The sequence below is a fragment of the Rhinatrema bivittatum genome, chromosome 7, assembly GCF_901001135.1.
Source record: "Rhinatrema bivittatum chromosome 7, aRhiBiv1.1, whole genome shotgun sequence".
NCBI lineage: Eukaryota > Metazoa > Chordata > Amphibia > Gymnophiona > Rhinatrematidae > Rhinatrema > Rhinatrema bivittatum.
Genome location: NC_042621.1, coordinates 265,434,630 through 265,460,848, shown reverse-complemented (window position 1 = coordinate 265,460,848; position 26,219 = coordinate 265,434,630). Strand labels below are relative to the sequence as shown.

At 40.6% G+C, this 26,219-nt stretch overlaps 1 protein-coding gene and 1 long non-coding RNA gene across 12 annotated transcripts in view; one reads left to right on the top strand and one right to left on the bottom strand.

Annotated features, from left to right (window-relative positions):
* The window catches only part of LOC115095891, a 107,129-nt gene extending 89,938 nt beyond the window's left edge, over positions 1 to 17,191 (top strand). Inside the window, exon 3 of the long non-coding RNA XR_003857903.1 lies at positions 17,022 to 17,191. This is a non-coding gene — a long non-coding RNA (uncharacterized LOC115095891). The remainder of the gene's footprint in view (positions 1 to 17,021) is intronic.
* Positions 99 to 26,219, bottom strand: part of LDB1 (LIM domain binding 1) — a 308,817-nt gene continuing 282,696 nt past the window's right edge. For 8 of the 11 annotated variants that reach the window (XM_029610197.1, XM_029610194.1, XM_029610190.1 and 5 more), the window contains 8 exons: positions 21,314 to 21,389; positions 19,034 to 19,136; positions 17,275 to 17,447; positions 11,681 to 11,803; positions 10,508 to 10,591; positions 9,461 to 9,584; positions 7,886 to 8,034; positions 99 to 3,181 (listed from right to left, as the gene is read on the bottom strand). In XM_029610197.1, coding sequence (XP_029466057.1) covers positions 2,951 to 3,181; positions 7,886 to 8,034; positions 9,461 to 9,584; positions 10,508 to 10,591; positions 11,681 to 11,803; positions 17,275 to 17,447; positions 19,034 to 19,136; positions 21,314 to 21,389 — 1,063 coding nt within the window. In that variant the 3' untranslated portion in view covers positions 99 to 2,950. Of the gene's footprint in view, positions 3,305 to 7,885; positions 8,035 to 9,460; positions 9,585 to 10,507; positions 10,592 to 11,680; positions 11,804 to 17,274; positions 17,448 to 19,033; positions 19,137 to 21,313; positions 21,390 to 26,219 lie in introns of all 11 variants that reach the window. The other 3 variants (XM_029610191.1, XM_029610196.1, XM_029610198.1) reach the window with 3 other exon arrangements.

Here is a 26,219-nt window from a genome sequence, read left to right as displayed (position 1 = left end):
TAAGCTCCATACTGTGCAGCAATGTGATACATCTTGTACAGAGCTTTACACATTGACAGCAATACTCACATTGTTATAATAACTGAAAGGACAGCACAAAACTGAAAGCTCATTTTTATTGGTACCATACATGACTCATAAATGGCACAAACTATGCAAAAGTAAAAGTCCTTTGAATGCTCTGATGTTGGCAGAGTCTACATGGCAACTGGGGAGGGGAAGAGTATGTGTCACCATTTCACAAAGAACATCAGAACCAGAGTCCTTAAAAAGAAAAAAATGGTAAAAATCGTACCATCCTCTGTATATATCTACTGCTCTAAAGGTTCCCTCCTCAATATTACACTTCCATACATGCTTCCAGAAAGTTACAAAATTAATTTAAAAACAAAATCTGTAAGACATCAAAAGATGTAGGTTTTCATGAAGACAATACTTTTCCTTCCATCAACTAGACTGACTGGCCTCAGTTTTACCCTCCGCTGATCTCCAAGGTACTTGGTCCTTTATTATATTTGATAAACAGAGTGCTCCTACAGAGGTCATGGTTAAAGAACCCCCAAACTGCAGCAGCACTCCAAGCAGCTGTTACCTTCTTGGCAAAGTTAACATGAAAGAGGAGAACACAAACTCCTGGGAGAAGGAATACAGTGGTTAAACATAAGAATGAGACAGATCATGGTTTCAATAGAAAAAGGCAAAACATTATTAGAAGCTGGATTAGTGCCTGGAAAACACACACATAGTGGCTTAAAGTTTTAAAAAAAATGGTTTCCCATAACATCTAAGGGATATCTCAGTTAATTTTCATGCAGGTTACAATACTCTGTAAGCACCAAGGGCCCAATTCTGTTTGATGATATGAAAATGGCACTGTGAACTGGTGACCACACCTGTCCTCCTTTCCCCATGCCTTGTTTCTCTCAGAAGCCCCAGGAGGGGTGGATGTGACAGGGTATTCATTCCCTTTTTCCCTTTACATCAAAGGAGGCATCTGCTCTAATGATAACACAATAAAGACCAGCATTACACACTGCTTCTACCGAGCGAAAATTTACAAGCACGAGGTACATGAACCCAAGAGGAACAGGTGGGGAGGGAGGGGACAGTAGGTAGAGAACAGCACACAAGTTTACATTTAGGGGAAACAAAAAAAAAAAGAAGAAAAAACCCACTAAAAATGTCTCTCCCCTTGAGGGATTAAAAAGGAATTTTGCAAAGTCTCTCCTTGGTTTGAAGCTTTCTGAACTGTATAAAACAGGACTCCCCAGATATATATAATAAGCCAGTACAAAATCAAGACATCCATTTTTTTTTTTAACTTACTGTTTTTAATATTATTTAAAAAAAAAAACAAAACCAAACTTCAGGAGGCGGCACTGGGAGCATGGGACTGCAAGGAAACGAGGGTCCAGTGTGGGATGTCTTTGCTGCTGTGCAATGCGCGCCTTGCCAGCCATCACCACAGATCCCCTAAAGTATATGAATACAAAGGACTCCTGCCTATGGATTTTTGGATGCCTATAAAGACTTTTCCCATTCCACGCACTGTTCTTACGCTCTTAGCCTGCAAAATTACAACATAAGCTGGTTGTGTATCATATTTTCAATCCCTCAAATTCTGCTGGAAAAAAAGAGCAACCCAACCCTTGACCTCACCACCCAATTCTGTTTAGTTTGTTCTCAAAACCCCAAAAGATCTGGTGATGTGTCGTACATTAACTTTTAAAATTTCCTCTTGAAGTCAGGGTGAAATACAATGCTGCTACACTACCCTCCTCTTCTGCATGCAAGCAGCTAACTGTGTGAAAAGAAAAGCATCAAAATGAAACCCATCACCCCAAAACATGGACCTGCAATGACTTAGGTATGGCTTTTCCTTCTTAGAGAGGCACAAACCCTTGGAAGAATTTTAACATCCCCTCCAAATCTGAAGCTCAGAGGGAGAAGGCCAACCCCTTAAAACAACAACAAAAAAGTGAATGTCCAAGACACAAAAATGCTTATTACTGCTATAAAAGGGAAAAATATGGCTTTTTTAAAAATAAGATTTTGAGTTAAAGAGAACAGGACAGACATTTTAGACAGGGGAAAAGAAAAAAAATCTTTAAAATCTGAATACTGGTAGGTTCATTATGGGGCTATATTTGCAAAATCATTCCAATTGCTTGGTGGTTTGGCTAATATATTTTAACTTTTACTCTTCGTGGAAAATGATGTATAAAGGCAGTTAGGACATTACCAATAATGTCTGGGCATATGAATCCATAGTTCCCCTAAAATAGTTGAATCTTTACATGGTACCTCTATCATCTTCTTGAGGAGGTTGACACTTGTATGGCATTCCTACCTGATTGCAAATACATTGCTTAAAAATGGGTTTGCCGCCCCTCTTTTTATCTGTGTTAACAACATTCTGCATACTCATACATTTCCTTATTTCTCTGCCTCTAAATTGTGGACACAACCAAAAATGAAACCAAAAAAACAAAACTCAAACATGAAATAAATTAAACTTCTCATCTCTGTATAAAATGTTTAACATGTTGAGAGCTATTACCGGGTAGGGGAGACTGCCACGGGCAACTAAGGGCCAAACACCAGACTCTAATGCTGGATGAGTCCTACATGTGCTAGCTCCCTCATGGACTGCTTACTCCACCTCATCTGCACACAACTCTCTCCACCTCCATTATCATCTTATTTCCCACATGCAAGATGGGGGTAAAGCAGAATTTTCCAGGTCCCTGGCTTACCTTGCAGAAGAGTCCCCCAGTACCTCTGCCCTTCCTCTCACTTTCTCTCTTTTTTTTGTATTCAAATGTACAGGTAGATACATTTCTACTCAACTTATTGGATTCTTCCGCATTTCCTTTATTATTATTATTTTTTTTTACCATTAAGATTGTAATTTTTTTTTTTTCATTTTGCCATGGTTTTTGTTTTTTTTTTACTGTGAGGCCTGTGAAGTCGGGTTCTCCGACTTGCTTTCCTGGCTTGAAGGTGGTTTGCTGTTCCAAGGGCTGTTGGCGCCCAATGCGGGCGAGTTGTTGAAGCTGTCCTCATCGTCGATGCCGTTGGCGGCATCAAACTGTGTGTTCTCCAGCCGCGTAATCAGCCGCTCGTCTTCATCCCCGAACTCTCCCCCCATCAGGGTTGGCTCTCCAACCACCATCACATCCTGAAAGGGAAAAGTTCCTGAAACATAATCAAGGCAATGGTGTGTTCCCCTTCCCATACTCTCGGGCTGCAGACCACGTATTGGCGCCTTCTTCCTGGCTCAACTGAATTTCTTCCCATCATACTAAAAACAAAGGGGTAGATTTTTCAAAGCTTAGTCAGGACCTAAGCGCATCAAATCAGGCGTTACACACATAAAAGCTATGTGCACACGTTGTGAACTTTCAACTGCCTCAAAATACGTGCATAAGTTCATTACACAAATTTACTGGCACAAGAAAAAAAAAAAGAGGGTGTTCCGGAAGGTATTTCTGGGGCATGTTAAGGATTTATATGTATAAATGAATGTTCACAAAGTTATGCACATATATAGCACACTATTATGTGCATAACTTTTGTGCCCCCTTTTGCAATGGGTAAAGTTACATGTGCACATTTATTTAACTGATAGCAACCCAATCTTCAGCATCAACTTATGCATGCTATTTTGTGGGTGAAAAAAAACCCAAAAAAAACCAGGCGGGTCTTGTGCATGCTTGAAGTTATATGGGTAACTCTGCAGACAGGCACATTACTGAAAATGTAATCCAAAATTGTTAATAAACTCAATTTATCTTTTCCAAGATGAGCTACAAATGCCAGTTTGTTTGTTTTTTTTTAAATGACAATGCCTCCTATTTGGAACAGCAGGACCAGCAATTCAAGACCTTTTCTATTAAGGGCTATGTGTGGCCTTACCAGTCAAAAATCACTAAAAAAAAAACATTTGTAAACAAACAAATGGCATATAACATCAGCTTTATTAAATGAACGAAGGCTTTCAGTTAAAGCTCTCTGAAAGAGAATTTTTTAAAATTTGATCTGGCAGATTTTTCTGCTCCTTTGGGTTTCCAGATCAGTCAGGACTCTGTTGGGCTATGGCATAGAGATCCTTCATTCTCAATTTTCTGAGATTTCGCCCCCTCCCCCAACACACACACACACACTACTTGGGGAAAGGGAGACGAGATCTGGGGATCAAACCGAAGTCTTCTGCATGGTGGTACACAGCACTGCTGTCGGGTCAGTCCTCAACAGAATATTTCTAACCACTATCTGACAGGCTACGCTTTTGGCTCCTTGTGTGCATTAGTTGCACAAGACCAAAGGGCTACTGTTAACAGATTAGAGCTGGCATAAACAGCCCTCTGCCCACTGGCAAAGTGCGCTGCTCCAGTCAGCTGCTATCGCTGCTGTCAGTATCCCACCAGGCCTGTTGGCATAAAAATAAAGACATGCCATGGTGGGTCAAACCAAAAGGACTAAGAGCCCAGCATTTCGTCTCTAATAGTGGCCTATCCAGGTCACAAGTACCTGGCAAATCCCAAAGGGCAGATCTATTCTTTATTACACCTAAGGATAAACTGTGGTTTTCCCATCTACCTGGCTAATAATGGTTTATGGACTTTTCCTCCATAAACTTGTCCAAACTGCTTTTAAACCCAGCTACGCCAGATTCTTTGATCACATCTTTCAGCAACAAATTCCACAGGTTGATCATACATTGAGTGAAAATTCTTTTTTTCAATGTTTTAAATCTGTTAGTTTCATGGCGCGTTCCCTAGTCTCAGTACTTTTCAAATGGGTAAATAACCACTCCCTATTTATCTGTTCCACCCTACTCATGATTTTATAAACCTCTATTGTATCTCCTCTCTGCTGTCTATTCTCTAAGCTGATGAGCCCTAATCTACTTAGCCTCATCATATGAGAGCTGTTCTATCCTCCTTTTAGTTGCCCTTCTCCGTACATTTTCTAGCTCCAATATATCTTTTTGAGATGGAGTAACCAGAAGTGCAGACAATACTCAAAGTGTGATTATACTATAGATTTATACAGACATACGATATTGTCAGTTTTATTCGCCATTCCTTTCCAAATAACTCCCAATATTCTATTTGCTTTTTTGACTGCTGCCATACACTAAGCTGAGGATTTCTATATATCGCCCACAGTGACTCCAAGATCCTTTTCTGGAACCCAGTGTAGTATACTGTAGTTAGGATTATTTTTTCCTATGTGCATCACTTAGTCCACCTTAAAGTTGCACTTGTCCACATGAAAGATTATCTTACATCGATATGCCCAGCAACTCAGTCTGGCAAGGTCCTTCTCCGTTCTCACAGCGTGCTTTTATTTTAACTACTTTGAATATTTTCTTAACCTGCAAATCTGATCACTTCACTCATTCTCTTTTCTAGATCATTAATGAATAAGTTAAACACTGGTCCCAGGACAGAGGCTCTCCACTCTCTTTTCATTGGGAAAACAGACGATTAAATCCTAATCTGTTCCCTCTCCTTTAACCCGTTACCAATCTACAGTAAGACATTACTTCCTATCTCATGCCTTTTTAATTTTCTGAGTCTCCTCTCGGGAAGGACTTTGTCAAATGCTTTCTGACAATCCAAATACATATGTATGTGTAAAACATAGTTTTACACACACATATATATATAGCCCTTTTGAAAATTAACCTTGGGGTTGTAAGCAGAAGCAATTTCCTTTGTACTTCTACATGCACTGGAAAGAAGTATTCCAGGGGGTGAAATTAGGGCAGGAAAACCATTTTCACGTGAACCTTCTAAAATGGAGAGTACGCCCACAAATGTACGCATGTATGCCACACAAAGGTTCGCACGTACTCCCTGATTTTCAAAGCAGACTTACATGTACAAGTCTTTATATTCCCTCTCACCCCAGTCACTAGCAATTGATTCAGATAATTTGTAATCAGCTTTTTCCACATCCTTACTACCCGAAGTTCCCTTTTTTTTTTTTTGGTATATTGTTTAGATATTTTGATCTGAACCATGTGCTCCTGAACAACTGTCATATTTCCACGATAATCCAGTTTAAAAGCTACTTTCTAATTATTAGGGCCAGCAGCCAGGTTCCATTATGGTTAAGGTAGAGCCGATACTATCAGAATAGGTCCCCCTGTTTCATAGAAAGCTGCCCAGTTCCTAATCAATGTAAAACCTGCCTCCTTGCACCATTATCTCATCCATGCATTGAGACTATGAACCTGGGGTCCCGCGTATGGAACTGGAAGAATTACTAAGAATGCTATGCTGGAAGTTCTGCATTTTCGTTTCCTACCTAGCAACCTAAATTTAGCCTCCAGCATCTCCCCCATCCTATACCTTTCTATGTCATTGGTACCCACCTAGACCATGATAGTTAGCTAGCTCCCTCCCAGCACCCTTTAAAATCCTACCTAGGCAGCAGGTGAGGTCCACTACCTTTTGAATCAGGCAGGCAAAATTACCAAGCGATCCTCACAGCCACCAGCCACCCACCTATCTATATGCCTAATGACTGAATAACTAACAGTTGTGGATGCTACAGACTGTTGAGAAAAGGACAACATAATATCAGCAAAAAGCAAACCTGCATCATAGCAGAAAATCTGTAACTAACAAGTACTACACATAAAAATGTAACTTTTAAATACAAAGTAGTGTATTTCTTTCATAAGGAGGAGATGAAGATACCAATAGCAAGTATTGGCTCCAAAACAGAGAAGCAATATTCTGCACAGGGGGAAATCCCTATAGTTATCTGATCCAGTCCATAATCAGATAAAAGTCCTGTAATGACAATATCTGGTAATGTCATTAAAAAACTAAAGCACAAGCAATATGAAATCCAGAATCAGTGGTCCAACTTCTTCACTGTCACTTATTTACTATAAAGACTGAGCAAAGTTATTTGCCCCTTTCTTGAGCTTTATATTCTATTCTTTGCTCTTTCCTTAGCATTGTAACACAAGGGTTCCATGAAAAGTATCGTAAAAAAAGATCAAATGCACTAAGTGATCGGCAGACGTTTCTCAGCATTACTAGCATGAATATCAACAATTACTAGCCAAGTAGATCTCTTAATTCTGAGAATGAGCAACAAGGAATGCACCTCCCCATTAGAATCTACTGGGTACCTCCAAGTAACCTGGACTGGCCACAGCTGGAGGCAGAGTACTGGGCTCGATGGACCTCTGCTCCGACACTCTTTGGCATTTACATTCTTATTCAAGCCAGTTTCACATATGAATTGGGAGATTCCACACAAAGTATGATTCTGGGTTTGGAGAAGGTGAGGGCTCAAGAGCTTTGGATAGTTCGAAGGGCACAATCTCCAACCAAACTGCTTTGGCATAACTGTCAGGAACCCGCCAAAGATTTGCAGAAAATCATTGTAGCCAAAAAGCATCAGATCCACTGTACTAAGTTTTAGGGACAGAGTTATGCAAATTTTTCTCTTGTTCAAAAAAACTGCCTTAGTAATTTCCCACCACCCCCTCAACTGAAACAGTTTAAAAATGGAACCAATGGCCGAACGGGTAGCTCAGATTTACACTGCTATATGGAAAAACCTGGGCTTGATTTTGGGGTAGGGCAGCTTTCACGGGCCCCACACAGGCCCCCTTAGTAACTGTACAATGGAGACACCTAGTGGCTGGATTTAGGAAGGAATGACTAGGCTGAGTGAGTTGGAGAAGACTGCTGTTTGAGTAGGCAGTAGGTAAGGAGAATGAAAATCTGCACAAGAAGCACTAATTGTGTCTTGCTTAGTGAGCTTTCGCACTTACATGAAAAGGAAGAAGAAAAAAAAAAGGGAGAAAGAAAGGTTGGGGTTAGAGAAAGAATTAAAATTGGATGCTTACAGGTACCTGACTGGAGAGCGCGAAGGTACTGGCTGGGCTTTTCTTCTTACTGTTGCTGTTGTTGGGATTTCCCCCTCCAGAGCTCATGGTGCTGCCACCTGACATCTTCCTTTTCCTGCGCTTGCTGGGTGCCTGCCGGGCTGGCTCAGCTGGAAGAGGAAGTGGGAGAGAAAAGCAAAGTTCAAGCTACTAGAATTCAGGTGCATGGTTTACTACAAGCAACACAACTCAGCATCCCGTAATAGTTCCCTCAATACTGTTAGTTCATTATTTTGAGTAAAAAGCTTTTTCGTAGTAACTGGAGAGTAGCCATTAACCACAGGCTGTTTTTTTGTGATGCCTTTTGAGGGGTTTTTTTCCCCCTTAAATACATAAGGCTATCTATATGCAAAGAATGATGCGAGTGCGCACATATTTTACTGCACCTACAGAATCTACAATGGTGCGAGAGGAGGAATGTGTTACTCAAAAGCTACAATGGTGCAGAATGTTCAACTAGATCTCTTGTGTTGTGTACAAAATACCCAATCTATTAAATATGCAGAAAAATCAATCTGAATGCCCCTTGCTTAGTCCTATAACCATTATGTGGAAGATACTAATCTCTGCCTGGAGATGAGAAAAAATATCTTTCAGTGAAAGGTTAGAGCACAAAGAAAAAGGTCTGCAAAAGGCAGCTAACTCCCTCCGATCATAAAGAATTTATTTAAATGGAACTACTGTGTCCTGTACAAAAGGTTGTAATGATCTAACAATGAAAAGGCGTGAACTAAATATACAATAAATAAATAAATAAATATATGTTTATTCATCACATCCCCTAATGGCCTACACTTTTGTGTGCTCATAACACTTATAAAAATAAACAAAAATTATTATATAGGGGCAGATTTTAAAACCTGCGTGCAGGCGCAGATTTGTTTGCGCAACCCGGCACGAACAAATCTACGCCCGATTTTATAACATGCGTGCGCAGCCGCATGTTATAAAATCGGGCACTGTGCCTGGAGGCTCAGGCCATACCCCGCCCCCTTTTGCAAGCCCTGGGACATATGTGCGTCACCGAGCCTATGCAAGATAGGCTCGGCGTGCGCAGGGGCAGCTTTTCGGGGGTTACACGCGTAACCCTTTGAAAATCTGACCCATTATCTTCTTGAATTCTCTACCACCATTTGTTTGTAAATTTCTGCCTTATTGCTGTATACTGCCTTGGGTGAACCTTTTCATAAAATGCTGTTAACTGATGATAAATAACCAAACACAGGAATCTACAACCTTCAGTGGAGGCATGGAAAGCTTCGGCTAGCCTAGGATCTCAACTAAACTGGGGATTCCAGGACAGCCCTTCCAGATCTAGGTGTTTTTGAATTAAGCCATGAACTGAACATGGGTAACTGCAATCCCTCATCTCTGACTCTCGGCTTTGATAGTCCCATCTCAAATAATATGACAAAGAAAGAAACCATCATTTACTATGGTCTCTTCCTGGTTAAAAGAAGTTCCTTTTCATGGCAACCTATTTAAAAAAAAAAAAAAGAAAAAAAACTTTTTTCTTCTAAAGTGACAATATCTCACCAGGTGGTGCCACCATCCGTTGCCACTTTTGAAACAGGCATGTCTTGAGACAGTCACGGGGACTTAAGCTGTAGGTCTTATGCCGTGACATGAGCTCCTGCATTGGTTCTAGAATTACACAGAGCTGAAAAATATGAAAAGGGTAGGGGGGGGGGGTGTCAATATTTTGCAATTGGAACAGTTGCTCAATTAATGATGAAGCCATGAAAAAGAGGAGGTTACTGACAACCACACGGTGCTACACGGTGTACACAAGTAAATCTATTATACTGAACTATACACAATAAATAATAAGAGGTCCCTGCATAGCCATCATCAGGAACTAAGAAATCATCTCTTTCAGTTTTTCCTTTATGCACAGATAGAATTCCACCATTTCCAGCTGTTCGAGAAGGGAGGTGAGACTAATGAAAAAACTATTTCACTAAATCAAGTTAAACAAGTGGATTGAATCCAGTGGTCAATGCAGTGAAAGTGGGGATAGCTCCATTTAGGCTTGTGAGCATAAATCCTATCTTTGGGGCAGATGTAATAAGCTGCGTTTTAAAACTGTGCTGAAATTCAGTGCACAGTTTAGCGTGTGTGTTGAAAAAATAAATTCTTGATGCAGTGCCCTAATGTATCAGGAGCTTTAAAAAAAAAAAATAATAATGAACACTAACCTGAAAATACATTTATTTGGTTTGATATATCGCCTGATATAAAAAATGAGTCCATATTCGGAGCATTTAGCAGGATAACTCAGAAGTAAACCGGCTAAATTAATATTTGGGCATTTATCCACTAAATTCTAGCCGGATAACTAGCGTCCAGAGGCATAACCGGGAGGAGCATGGTTAACTGGATAACTTATAAATCTGGTGGCCCCACAGACCTGTCCTGAAGTTTGCCAGATAGACTTATCTGGATAACTTTACTTTAGATGGGCACATTCAGTTGAGAGGTAGAAAAGGGCTATGCACATCTGTCAAAGGGGTCTCAGCTGCGAAAAAAAAAGAACTTCTACCAACAGCAGCTAACAAGCAGCAAAGGTGTGCACATTCTTACTCGGAGGTAGTTGAGTGTGGAATTTGAAAGTCCACATCTTGTGATATTCTTAGACAACTGGTCCAGCATCTGGGGATCCTGGGCCTAAAGAAGAAACAGAAAAAAAATCTCCAATATAAAATAATGCCAAGCACAAGCCTGCATAGCTGCACTTCTGGCCTGACAAATATGCAGTCCATGCCTGCAAATGTCAAATGAGTAGGTAAGATGTGTCAGGCCCATAACCAAGTTCCACTGTGTTCAAGATGTGGTGGCACAATATCACAGCAGTGCCCTTCTCTGGGAGGAAAGGAGACACATATATATAATATGCTTTAACTTTTGTATAAAGGTTTTCTGGGAATTATCCTGACGTAAGTAAGTGAGCGACTTACACATAATTATCATCGTGGCATTAAATTAAGTTTTCAATGCCACAATACAGACTGCCTTTTTATCAATGGTAGCAATGTCTCTGATCTGGTTTATTGTATATGGGTTGTTCTCATCTACTCAAAAAGAGCTTAGAAATTCTGATCAAAATAGAAATTGCCTGCAATAGTCCACTCCAATGGTATTCACTTCCAGTCCTTGAGGGCTGCAAATGCATTGGGTTTTCAGACCAACCCTAAAGAATACACGAGACAGATTTACAAACTGCTGTAGTGTGATTGTAACTCTCTCATGCATATTAGGGATATCCAGAAAACCTGACCATGTATGGCCTTTTGAGGAACAGAAGTGAATACCATTGGTTTACTCAGATGTGCAAGGAAAGAGGTGCTCAAAGATCCACAGCACAGACACCAATGTACAGTGCCTCATGTTTGATATGCACTGAACATATGGCTGTCTTCCCACATACATTTTTCTTTTTGAAACCATTTCTTTTTTTTATTTTTATAACACTCCCATCTCACCCAATCCCTCTTTTGGTACCCATAGTGGATGACAGCAGATGACAACCAACTGGTCCATCTAATCTACCAATTTTTTCCTGTTCTCTGTTTATCCTTCTTTCCATAATCTTTCAATTCCCCCAATCTACCCACGGTTTCCTAAACCTCTCACTCATAATCCCTTTCTTTCTTAATCCTCCATCCCTAATCATCTTTCTATAGCCCCGATTTCTTCCCCCTACAGTCCTGCTGTACAGGTTCGGGGATAGGGGTCTGTACATTGTGCTGTACTCACGTGCATGGCAAGAATGCTGCGTGGAATGAGTTCTCGATGCTGGCGGATGCTGAAATGCCACGTTTTTATTCTCATCATGTCATCAAACATAAACTCCAAATACAAACGTCCTTCTACACACACCTAGGAGGGCAAGGCGGTTGTAGGAAAGGGAACAGGAAAAATTAAAAAATGACATCTGGGAATAAGCCAAACTCTAGAATACCTTGAACAAGCCTGAACATTTCCCATACAAAATTTAAGAACAGTCAAATGTTATCCTGTTTGACCCACAAAAACAAAAAGGTAAGCTTAATTACTTAATTTACTGAAAGCATCATTAAAATGTATGGGTTTTTATAGTTAAATCTTTTTATTTATTCCAAATGGCAATAAACATCAAGATGCTGGGTCACTGATGGGTTCTGTTCAGTGGCCAGCTCAATCAACAATCAATATAATAGAAAAAAATACCCCATCCCTCCCTCACCTCCTTTTTCCCCTTGTCCAGTTCATAGCAGTGAGAAATTGGTCATCAAGAAGATCAAGTATTTCAAAATGTTAAAAGTCGTTCAAAATCAAATTTGGTGCTCACAGGGACAATGACTGTACGTATGGGTCCCAAATGCGTAAGAAATCTTTCCTTTTCTTGAACACGCCCACCTGTTCTACATACTTTTCAAAAACACAACGTTGATGAACTTGATTCCTCCACAATGTTATCATTGGAGGATCTGCTGCAAGCCAACATTGTAGAATACACGTTTTTACTATTAAAAGTATTTTACGCACCCAAAATGTTTTAGAACAATCAGTATCGTTAGCACCTTGAAGAACATCTAAAAAGAAGTACTTTAGCAGGAAAAGGCAATACTATTCCAATGGATGTAGAAACATAACTTATCATGGAACGCCAAAATAAAGCAACCCTTGGACAACCCTAAAAATGATGTCCCAAGGTCCCTTTTGCTGAATGACATTTAATGCAATGATTTGTCTTAAAGATATTCATAATAAACGCTTGGTGTTGCGAGATATTATATTGCATCAAAAATTTATACTGCAATTCTCGGAGGTTTACATTTCATATAAGTGATCTTTTTCTTTTAAAAATCCTGGCATAGTTCTTGAACAAAAGTAACTCCCAATTCTTTTTCCCAAGCATTCAAAATCATTACATACGTTCTTGGTTCCACCCGAAAGGTAAGCTTGTTCCATATCCATGGGAGTGTAGTAGCTAGTCTCTAAAATCCAATCTCCTATATGTCAGAGATTACAAGCTGTGTTATAAAGTTTCTAATTGGCTAAACCAATTTCCCCCTTCTATTTACCTATCAGTTTTGAAGAGGATAACCTGGGCTTAGCTCCTTTCCAAAAATATCTTTTTAAAATACCCTCCCAAGCGATACAAATCTCTCCTCAGCACATAACATGGAATAGTTTGAAATAAGTATAACCATTTTCGCAAGACAATCATTTGGAAAAGCTCTATTCTACCTGCTAGTGATAGGGGGAAATTTTTCCATGCTTTCAGTAAAACTTTTGTGAAGGCATACAGTTTTGAGAAACTGAGACTATAAGCAGGAAGGATCCTTACAGAATTATCCCCAGGTATGTAAAAGAATGTGCAGCCCATGCCATTGGGAAATTTTGCCCCCATAGATGACGGACTTACTCCTGTATCAGTAGGGGCTCTGATTTATGCAAAATGAGTTTATGACCTGTTAAACCACCCATAGTCTGAAAATTCTTCCAATAGAGCTGCCAAAAAACTCACTGGATCAGTGACATTTATGTATTTATTTATTTTATTTAGGAACTTTTAAATACCGGTATTAGTGGGGACATCATACCGGTTCACATTCTAACAAAAGGTTTGAAAATACATATCAACAGGGAAGGAGAACTGGGAAGGGGGGGGTTAACCAAGGGCAGTATGGAAAATAGCTTAAAAAATAACAAGAATAGGAAACAATTTACAATGTAATTAGCTCCTTAATATAAGGAATGGGAGGACACCATGGGGAGATGTAAGGAAAGGTGAGGGGGGGAGGAACTATTCTGAGTAAACTTGGTTGAACAATAGTGTTTTTAGTTTCTTTTCAAATTTGATCACACACGGTTCAAGGCACATGTGGACGGGAAGGGAGTTCCAGAGGGCAGGACCAGCAATGGAAAGGGCGCGGTCACGGGTGGAGGAGAGATGAGCTGATTTCAGGGAAGGTACGTGTAGGGTACCTTTGCTGGCGGATCTGGTGGTACGAGTGGATTGGGGGGCATTGAATGGAAAGTCAAGCCAGTTGGAATTGTGGGTGTGTATAGACTTGTGTACTATGGTCAGGGTTTTGTAGTGTATACGGGAAAGGATGGGGACATGAACCAAAGTATCTGCAAATACAGCTAATTTGAAGATATGCAGATTAGAAATCCCCACAGGTACTCCTTAAATGGCCGGATTGTCTCTTATTTTTGTAGAAGGGGTTCTAATGACCGTAGCCCCAAGGGAACAGCCTTGAGTTGGTAAGGCAAGGAATCCACTATGAACCTGAGATATTTCCAATGAAACTAACTGATGGGTATATGAGCATACACATCTTTCAGATCCAGGGTGCACATTCATTCTCCTGCTTGGATGAAGGGCAGGATGGTGTGGAGGAAGTTAATTTTGAACTTCTCTTGTACAGTCTTCATAAATCTAGGATGGTTCTCAATCCTCCTTTCTTCTTGAGTTAAGGAAATAGGAGAACCCCTTGCCATGGTCTTTGGGAGAGACAGGTTCTACTGGTTTGTGAGTCAGCAGAAAATAAATTATTAAAATAAAATAAAATAAATAAATAAATACTGCTTACTGGCTGAGAAGCAACTCCACCTTGCGATGAAGTTGAATTGAAAGCTAAACACTGATTCAACACTGGGGAATGGGAGAAGCGCAAGTGGTACCCAGATTCCACAATTTTGTGGACCCAATGGCCCTGGTTGATCTGTGAGGAACAGTTGAATCCTTCCGCCTACCGGAGAAGTCAGTCTGAGGGTCGAGTCTTGACAAAAACTGTCGTCTTAGGCAGGGTCTATTACAGCATCTTAGATCAACGTCTCTTACATGAATATCCTCGTGCTGGAAGCTGCAATACCACTAGAATTGGCAAAAGGGGCATTTCTGGATGAAGAAATGCTTAAAAATGAAGTAAGGACATCTAGGAGGAAGAAGGCTGCTCAGCTCCTATTGATAAAGAACTGAATAGCCACATGCTACTCAATCTGGGCAATGTTTTCTCTGACTTTATCCTGAAGATTGTTGCCTGAACATGGCATGTTGGCCAACTTGTCATGAACATAGTCATGCTGGCTCTTAACCATGCCATTTGATATGCTTCAATTGTTGCCACAGAAGATCTTGCCATGGTATTAAATGATTCATACACAGACCAGAGGAGATGGCATTTGTACTCTTCCACATCCAGAAGGGCCTGCTGATAGCTCTCCTACTCCGTCAAGATAATCTACGAGAGGCTTCAATTTATCAAAGCAGTTTCCTGGCTACTGGAGGGCAAGAGACCAGATTATTCCACATTCTCATTTGCAGGACTGAATGGATCAAGATCGCTACAGGCTCAGATCTCCAAAATCTGAAGTATATTGAAGACCTCGGCCTGAGGATCTTTGATCCTATGGACTTTGATTCCAATCGCCTTACCCAACTTAGCCAGGAATTTATGAGGTCTTCTGGCAAAGATCAATGCTCAGGGCTGGTCAGGTAAGGGGACTCTAACAGACCCTTTCTCTGAACCAAGAGGTGGAGGGGCACTCACCTAAAAACCTGAAGATGATTGTAATTGGAGTGGGGTCCTCAGTTATATCAGAGGGAAATACTCCTCAGGAATGCTCCAGACTGTGGTGTCCCGTGCTCTATCCTCAGAATGGCTAGATTCCTTTGCAGAGAGAGGTGTTTTTTCGCCCAACTGGTAAGGGCTACTTCCTACCACTGGGATTTCTGATGGGAGTTCAAGGCATGGAAGGTGAGAGGGACTCTCCTTTCTGGGAACAAATAAGACATTCGGGGCAGGAGAGGGTGAAGGGTACCCCAGTCCCCTCTGACCGCCAATGAGATAAAGAAAGTCTTCACCAATTCAACCACCTTGTCTATGGACTGCTGCGTCCTTTGACCTGGAGTTACGGAAGAGACATCCTCCTCTGAAAGCAATATAGGGTCCTCTTCCTGAGAAGCACATGCTGGACTCCAGGAATACACACCCTCCTAAATTAACTGTGCTGTGGCTGCACAGAGATTAGAAGCACATATTGGATATGAAGTTTCCAAACGAAGCAGATGGGTAAATGGAAGAGGACGACTTCAAGGTGGTCTGGGATCTGGACTGAGGAGATGAAGATACCAACATGGAGGAAGTTAAAAGCAGGGGTCCTCCCAAAACCTGTTCTGCATAAAGTGTGTCAAGTGTGCCAGAGACTACTGCACTGAATTTGTTAAGGCCCAGTGCATGAACAATAGAAGCTTCCATGAATGGCACTTTTTCTTCCATGCCAATGAATCCCACAAAGAAGGGGAAGCAGCTTATGGGTGTGCCGAGGAGTTTGCTGGTTGCTGCTCCTGCTACTACTGCACACCTACAACTCCTGACCTACAGCAGATGCAGAGCTCGGCGCCGCAAGTTAGAGGAGCTTTGCTCAAGGAGCTCCTGCTCAACAACACAGAGGGAGCTCAAATAGGGCCTGCTCAGAGGAGAAATGGCTCAAAATTTTCACCAATTTGTTTAGTTTCTCCAGGATCTCGGCAGGCATAGCAGTTAGCTGAATCATGATTGGGACCAGGGCATCTGTAACAAATATCATGGCCATCAGAGATGGACATCTGTGGCCACTGAGTCCTTGAAGCCAGATAGAGTTATGCAATTTTTTTCATTTTTTATTTTTGGTGTAGCGAGATAGAGCAAGACTCATGAGGCAGCATGTGCGTAAAATCCTGCATTGTTGGATTAAGTCACTCACGTGTCATGCTAGTTTCAGCCCTGCTTGTCGATTGGGCAAAACAAGATCGCAACTGTGAGAACTGAAAAGATAAATATATGGCTATAGGGTGCTAACAGTCAAATTCTTGCAGTCATTCCCATTTTGTTAACACAGATAGCCATTTGGGCTGTAAAACCATTGAATGCATTAGCAAGGTTCTTAAATATCAACTTATTTCCCATCTCTACTGCTACTGCTTCTTTTGGTCTTACTCCTAGGTTTCCTTTAATTTTTAAATGTATTTTGTTCCTTGTTTTTAATACATCATGTGCATCTTCTGTTATGGCCATGTCCCTTGCTCTTTCTAAAAATGTCCTTCTATGTTTCCTTTCTTCAGATTCTCATGCTGCATGGGACTCAAAGATCAGCATGAGAATACCTTGCTTCAGAAATGGGTGAGCATACAGGCAGAAGCATTCCCAAACTTTAAACAGTACTATCCCCTCAGTAAAAAAAAAAAAGAAAGAAAAAGAAAATAAAGAGGCTCCACGTAAATTCACTTTGACATCCACCTAAACTGCCTAAAGAATTTTTTTTTGTTAGTGCTGCTGCTTTCAGAGATCAGTGCAACTCCTCCCCTGCTCTGATACCTGAGTGAACATGGGCTTGCCATGCTGTGTGACCATAGTGCACTGATCACAGTCCAGCGACACAAAGTTATTATGGAAGGACTCCTTGGGGTGCTTCAGGACATAATACAGCTCTGTAGCCCCTCCCTCGAAGATACTGCGGAAATAACGAGGAATCAGCGTTCGTCCAATTGCTGTAACGAGAGGGAGAAAAATATCAAGCGTGACCCAACATTGTTATTTGTCACTAGTTTGGTTGGCAAAAACTAGACCTGCCTCACAACTGAGTGAAAACAGAACTTTTAAGCACACTTTGATATGTTGTCTGTATATATTATAACTTTGCACACTTAGTGCCAGTTTATTATTAATGAATGTACTTTGTGTATTTTCCTGTTTTTATGTCTACACATATTTCTCTATTCAATATATAAGAACATAAGAACCTCCAAACTAACTCTATAATTTGATCTGTATCTCTTATGCATGGTTTCCCTCGTTCATTCTAAAAACTGTTCGCTTTAAACAAATATTATGTAACTTCCTTTTCACCGTTCCATTGTTTCAATGTAAACCGATGTGATGTGTATACGAATGTCTGTATATAAAAATTTATAAATAAATAAATAAAATAATAAAAAGAGATGGAAATTCTTTGGCACAATAAAGTATTAAAAGCCCAAGCTGTAAATTTGAAAGATTAAGATTTATGCAACATACCCTGGCTTACCAGTGAGGTTCATATCTGTCATGCTACATTCAATACAAATCCATTTGGAGCCACTACTCTTCCCACCTCTAACTCCCAAATGTATTAACTTCAGATTCATACCCTGCCTTTCTAGTCCAAAAGGACAACCTAAGGCAATTATCTAGCCACCCCTCTTCTCCAAATACACACCTGACACTTATAGGGACATGCCACCCATTAAAGACACACTCATAACCATAAAGTTCACTATGGGGCCTTGGTACTATTTACCCTATAGATATAAGAAGGGAAAACTTTATATTCATGCATTTACAAAGCCAGTACCCATCTGCTACATGGCTCTGCATACTCTAGACTACTGGTCATATCAAAGTATATAAGGAATAAATTGCAAACCATTTAGGACCAAAATTTAATGCTTGGGAAAAAACAGGGCAAAAAAATGTACAAAAATCCTGAATTCTGTTTGCTTACACAATTCTGAAATAGCAGAGTGTTTTGCCCAAAGATTAAAAATTTCCTCAGACTTTTGGAAGGGAAACAAATTCCACAAAAACAACTGAATACAAATTTGTGCAAACAATTTTTGCTCAGTTCTTCAACACAGAGGAGGTCTTTATGTACATGATTTTGCTGGCACTTTTCTGAGCAGAAAATCACAGCACTTTTACCCTAATGTTTCCAGATCTTAAATCTGGCTCTTAAAAAAAGAAAAAAAAAAAAAAAAGAGAGAAATCTGGAAAAACTATATTCCTTGTAAAATTAAATTTAAAGTAGTATAGTCTATTGCAAATTCAAGTTGCAATGTGCTTAAAGCCATCTCAGGGAGACCTTTTTTCAAAAAACACCTGCGAAATTAACAGACATCACAAGCAGAAAACAAGACCTCATTAGAGGTGCAACCTCCCCCAACCTGAATATTTTATCACCTTGCAAGGTGCTGAAAAAATCCCAATCTAGTAAATTGAGAATGCTATCTCTTCCTCCCCAGCCAATAAAATGACACGTTAAGAGTAAGGTACCAGGAGTATCTCTGATGCCCCATGCTTAGCCTACAAGGTTACTCACTGTATCTCTTTGGTCCATCCTCCAAACAAAAAGTGATCGTTAACATGGCATCATCTTCAAAGAACTCTGTGGTGAAAGCATCCCACCACAAATTGTCACATTCCTAGAAATTAAATGAGAGATTACAATCTCTAAAAGTTACAGTGAGATTTGACATTTGGGGCCAAATACTACAAAAAAAAAAAAAAGTAAAGTCTCTTTGAAGTAGTGAATCTTTTGCCCCCATTCATACAATTTAGCACTTTTGGCCAAAAGTTCCCTGGGACTTTATGAAAACGATTTTGCTTGAGCAAATCTTTCCATGGATCTGCTTCCTGAAGTGGCAGGAAATTACTATTTTGGGATAAGAGCTACATCATTTCAAAACTGATTCACAGGCTTCTTATACATTTTTGTGAGTTACTTTTGCTTGAAACTTAAATCTGGTCTTTATATGTAAACCACAGACTATCGCATATACAAACTTCTTTCATTACCCTCTGCATCTCACTCAGTGGCAGGCAGTAGGTCTTTGTCGTTATCAGGGGCTTTTAAATGTTAATCTTGGCTGCTCATTATATTTAAAAAAAAAAAAAATCAGATACCTGATTATGATGAAATTTTGAGAATTTTTGACATAATATATACTGGTAGGACTTGTGTCACACTGTGTACACCAGGGGTCCCCAAATCAGTCAGTGGGCCACACTCTAGTCTGGTTTTCAGGATCTCCATAATGAATATGCATGAGATCTAGTTGCATGCATGGCCCTCCACTGTATGCAAATATATCTCATATTTGAGATCTTAAAAATCTGACAGGGTTGTTTGTGGCCCTCAAGGACCAGTCTTAGGGACCTCTGGTGTACATCACTAAGATATAATAACCTGTCTGCGAAGGTTTTTTCTTTAAATCAATCAAAAATGGAACTGTAAGAAATATACTTCTCAAAGGGGTCTATATGCTAAAGGATTTTCTGTGTGTCCATGAGGAAAATGCTTAGTATAAAGGCCCTAGAGTTCCAGTTTCTCATATGACAACTAAAGGTGTCTGGCAAACCCAAAAATGATGTTCATGACCCCATTATTAATCAGCAAAAAACCATAAGCAACCATCTCATATTCAAACCAAAACAATAAAAAAAAAAGGAGTAACCAAATGATATCCAATAGTATGTATAGAAAAATCAATCTCAGATAGTAACAGATATCAATGCATTTATAAAAGATCGGTATCAGAAATAAGTGTGGGCTAAACTGGTATAATCCACTGCCTCTCGCCCACAATGGGCCCCAAGCAGTTACACACAAGCACCCAGGAATCACAGTATCTAACTTTCAACACTAATTTTGTAAGAAAGAAAACTTTTTTTTTTTTTTAATATAATGCACATAAAAAATGTTGGTCAAAACATTTTTTTGTACTTATCTTAAATCATAGTCACAACTTATGAATCTTCTTTGAAAAAAAACCAAACTGCATATAAAAAGCCCCTGGCATGACCAGTGTTTCGACAGTGCAAGCTGTTTTCGTCAGGGGTCAAAATTCAATTCATGGAAACAAACAGCTTAACCTACCCTTGGAATGGCAGCACTCCAAGACTAGGTTACGCTGTTTGTGTCCACGAAATGAGAAATTATGTACAATGTTCTCTCAACCTAGCTTGATGGACTCTCTACCTGGGAAACATCAAGCTAGGTTGAGAGAACATTGCACAAATCTCATCTTTGGGCGAGTTTCCTCACTCCGAAGGATATCAAATCGTCACAAGAGTGCATGGTTCTGTTCGTACGTCTCACTCTGAATGTCAAAGTGGCCCCTAACCCCTAACACTAATACCTAAACGTCACCTTGAGTAACTAGGTGGGCCTCATATAGAGGTATAAATACCTAACTACTAGAAGGGCCTTATAGCTAGGTGCTCTCTCTTTCCCTCCTCCCCCGTGGTGGCAGGTAGCTTAAAAGACTAACAATGCTATGAACAAAAACATCGCAAAGTGCTATAAAGTCATATCGCACAGCTTAACGCAAATGAAAGAGGTGTAGTTATTAGCCACGTTAAAACTGTGCGATATGGGTTCGCAACTTGCAAAGCAGCCCACTTTGCCAGAAATCCCACCCTAAACTCCACCCCTTTTCTAAATTAGCATCACACCATGCGTTATGGTGCTTTTCGCATGCGAAAAATACCTTAACACGTGAAAAGCCCATAACGAAGCTTGGAAAATAAACCCCTAAAATAGAAACCTGTGGCTATGCGATTTGGAGAAGAGCAGAAGGAAAGGATTGAAATTCTTTACCTCTGTCCAGTTCTGCAGACGTTTGTTCAACTCAAATATTCGATAGTCAGTCTGATTCCCATACGGTGTGTGCCTTCTAGAAACCAAACATGATAGAATGAAGAAGAGTTACAAATTTGCCCTCCTAATATAGTAATATAGTAGATAATGGCAGAAAGAGTCCAATTAGCCCATCCAGTCTGCCTAGTTATTCCTATCCTCATTGCAAGGATATATATTCCAGTTGGCAGCCACACAAGTTTGAGCACTTGTGGCACATTGTTCCATATACACAAGTCAGTTTTTGGTTTTTTTTAAATCTTTCTCTTTGGCTTGCTACCATCCTGGGCTGATGAGCATCCAAATCCCACATTTAATCCAACACTTAGGTCCATGCCACTCTACCAAGCTTTGTAATAATCTAAACAGCTGCCAAAGCTAGTCAGATTGTTGCCCAAGCATCCAGCTTCCTAGTTCACTGTGGCCATGCTGGATGGCACCCAGCCACCACTAACCTATCCACCCGAACTTGGTTGTTTTCTAAGGGAGTTATAGCCTGCTGGTACCAGCCTAGTTATCTCATGGCATGCAGTGTTACAGATTGTGCTTCCTTTATCAGCCTCTGTTTTCTACTTATTTAGATTTATTTAAAAATGCTTATTAACCATATCCCCAACTGAACCAGTTATCCAATGTAGAGTACAAAAATAAATCAACAAAATACAAATCCAAAAACATACTACCAGGCTTCCTACCTCCTAGCATTTTTACCAGGCCTTTACTGGATGATACAACTGTCAAACTAGCAATATCCCACTTAGCAATAATAAAAACATTCAGCACTCTCACCATCCACACCAGCAGATTCTCCCCTCCCAGTATTTCTTCCCCTGCTCCAGATAGGTCCTTTAAGAATCAACCTCCTAATCAAGTTTTTGGAAATAACCAGGATTTTACTTTCTTCCTGAATCACAGGTAATTCTTTTCCAATTTAATCTTCAAAGGATGATCATGACAAAGTTTTCACCCTGCCTTCCTGGACAATCTTGGCCATAATCAACCTGTTGACAGCAACCTTGGTTTCTGGGGAGTAATAGCCTGTTGGTACCAACCCAGCTACTCCATGGTCAACTGTGAAGTAGGTTATATTTGCTTTATTAGCCCTTTGCTCTCAAGGACATGAAGAGGCAATGAACAGAAAACAGAGCCAAGGAGAGAGAGTTGTTTTCAATCCCAATCTTGTTCTTAGTACTGATCTCTAAATCTGCCTCAAGTGAATAATTTCATAGTATTGGGTTCTACCATCCATTAGACTATTCCAGGCATCTACCATTCTTTCAGTAAAGGTATTCTCAGAGGACAGCAGGAAGTTAGTCCTCACACGAGTGACATCATCAGATGGAGCCCCGATGTGGAAAACTTATGCCAGTTTCTAGAACTTTGACTAGGCACACTGAGCATGCCCATCATGCCCTATAACACGTGTCCATGCAGGATTCTCTCTCCAGTCTTGTAATATAGAATTACGATTAAAATAAAAAATAGGAGAAACCCAACTCCGTGGGGTGGCAAGCAGGCTTTGTGAGGACTAACATCCTGCTGTTCTTGGAGAACACCTGTTACAGGTAAGCAACTCTGCCTTCTCTTAGGACAAGCAGAATGGTAGTCCTCACACATGGGTGAATCCCTAGCCTCAAGCTACTCCCCAACACAAAAAGGGACCATCAGACACCCAACCAGGTGACAACAGGCACAACAGAGCTGTTGGTAACAGAAGGGGGAGACAGTGTGAACTGAAACAGGAGGCCCTAGGCAGGGAGAGTTGGGTTCTACACCTCAAATAGGCTCCCCAAAGGACAGACTGAATGAACCTACTGTCACTTCGGCAACCTGTATCCAGACAATAATGAGATGTGAATGTGTGGAGAGAGCTCCATGTTGTAGCCTTGCAGATCTCCTCCATGGGAACTGCTTGCAAATGGGCCACTAATGCTGCCATGGCTTTGACAGAATGAACCTTGACATGACCCCCAAGATGCAGTCCCACCTGAGCATAACAGAAGAGATGCAATCTGCTAGCTAACTGAATAGTTTGTTTGGCAACAGCAATGCCCAACTTATTCTTGTCAAAAGAAATAAAAAGTTGGGTTGGATTGTCTATGGGATTCTGTCTGCTCCAGATAGAAGGCTAAGGCTTGCTTGCAGTCCAAACTATGCAGTGCTCGTTTGCCTTGGTGTGAATGGGACCTGTGAAAGAATACTGGCTAGATGATTGACTGGTTAAGACGGAAATCAGTCACCACCTTAGGCAGGAACTTAGGGTGCATACGTAAGACCAACCTGTCCTGATAAAATTTAGTATAAGGTGGTTAAGTCACTAAGGCCTGGAGCTCGCTGACCCTGCATGCTGAAGTGACCGCCACCAAAAATATGACCTTCTAGGTCAGGTCCTTAGGTCACAGGAGCGCAGAAACTCAAAAGGAGCTTTCATCAGCTAACTCAACGTTGAGGTCTCAAGACACAGCGGGAAGCCTTAGGGACTGGAGACTGGAGTATTTCTTCAGCAGAATTTACGAGAAGTAGAGAGATAGTAGATACCCTTCAAGGGGCTATGCTCAAACAAATGGTAATGGATCCCACAAGGGATGGTGTAATCCTAGACCTCTGCTCACAAATGGGAATAATGTCTGGACATGTAGCCACTTGAATATAAGTGATCATCAGACAGTATGATTTGATATTGGGAATAAGATACAAAGAAGTCATACGAAGATCCAAGTTTGAATTTCAAATATACGGATTTCGTCAAAATGGGGATGTAGATGGAGGAAGAACTAGAAGACTGGGAGAAAATGGGCAAGGTGGAACAATAGTGGGCTACATTAAAATGAGCTATTACAAAGGCAACAAATCTATATGTTAGAAAAGTAAACAAAAGTTCCAAATAAAAGAAACCATTGTGGTTCTCAAAGGAGGTGGCTGCAAAAATAAAGGCAAAAAGATCAGCATTCAGGAAGTATAAAGAACCCCAAAAAGAGGAACACAGGGAATAATATGTGGTGAAAATGAGGGAGATGAAGAAAGAAATCAGAAAAGTAAAAGGTCAAGCAGAAGAAAGGATTACCCAAGAGATAGAAAGGTAAAACATAACATTTTTCAGATATATAAGACAAAGAAGGAAAGCCCAAAATGGTATAGTGAGACTGAAAAATGATGAGGAGCAATGTGCCAAGACAAACAAGGAAATGGCAGAAATATTAAACAAATACTTCAGTTCTGTGTTCACTGAAGATGACCCTGGAGAAGGACTGTTGCTGGTTGCCAAGACTGGCTATTTACAACTCCTTTTACAGAAGCATATGTATGGGAAGAGCTTGGAAAACTGAATGTGGACAAGTCCATGGGGCTGGATGAGGTACATCCCAGGATACTACGAGAACTCAAAGATGTCCTGTTCAAGAGATCCCTAGAAACGGGAGTGGTGCCTTGAGATTGGAAAAGAGCGGTTGTGGACCCGCTTCAAAAGATTGATAGAGAGGAGGCTGAAAACTACAGGCCGGTTAACCTCATCTTGGTGGTGAGAAAATTAATGGAGGCACCGCTGAAAGAAAGGATACTGAACTATCTACAATATGGTAAGCTGCTGGACCTAAGTAAGCATGGATTCACCAGAGGAAGGTCCTGCCAGACAAATCTGACTGATGTTTTTGATTGGGTGACTAGAGAATTGTATCGAGGAAGAGCACTAGATGTCACCTATTTGGATTTTAGCAAAGCTTTTGATATCATTCCACACAGGAGGCTTGTGAACAAAATGAGAAGCTTTGGCATGAGTGCCAAGGTGGTGGAGTGTATTACAAACTGGTTGATTAATAAGAGAAGGCATGTAATGGTAAAAGGAACCTACTCTGAAGAAAGAGCAGTGTTAAGTGGAGTGTCACCGGGATCAGTATTGGGACCGGTTCTGTTCAATATCTTTGTGAGCGACATTGTGGAAGAGATAGAAGGTAAAGTTTGTCTATTTGCAGATGATTCCAAGATCTGCAACAGACTGGACACGCTGGAAGGAGTAGAGAGAATGAAAATTGATTTACGAAAGCTTGAAGAGTGGGTGAAGATTTGGCAACTGGGATTCAATGTCAAGAAGTGCAAAGTCATGCATCTGGAATGTAGTAATCCAAAAGAACTGTATGAGATGGGGGTTGGGGAGGAGAATGGCTGATGTGCATGGACCAAGAGTGGGACCTTGGGGTGACAGAATCTGGTGAAGCAACGTGACAAGGTGAAAGCTAAAGCCAGAAGAATGCTGGGCTGCATAGAGAGAGGAATAACCAATAAGAAAATGGAGGTGGTGATGCCCTTGTTCAGGTCCTTGGTGAGGCTTCACTTGGAGTACTGTGTTCAATTCGGGAGCCCTTATCTCAAAAGGGATAGAGACAGGATGGAGGCGGTCCAGAGAAGGGCTACCAAAATGGTGTGGGGTATCAGAAAACCTATGGGGAGAGAGACTGAAGGATGTGAATTATGTATACCCTGGAAGAGAGGAGGAGCAGGGATGATATGAGACAGACCTTCAGATACCTAAAAGGTTTTAAAGATATGCAAACATCAAACCTTTTCCATTGGAAAGCAATCAGTAGAACTAGGGGTTATGAAATGAAACTCCAAGGAGGATGCCTCAGAACCAACGTCAGAAAATATTTCTTCACGGAGAGGATAGTGGATGCTTGGAATGCCCTTCCAGAGGAGGTGGTGAAAACTAAAACAGTGAAAGAATTCAAAAGGGCATGGGAAAAATACTGTAGATCCCTAAAGGCTAAAGGATGGAAATGAAGAAAAAAAGAGTGCATAGACTAACTTGATGGTACTGCGGTTAGTACCTTTAACCAATATGCCTTGATACTGTTGATGCAATTCAGCATTGCTC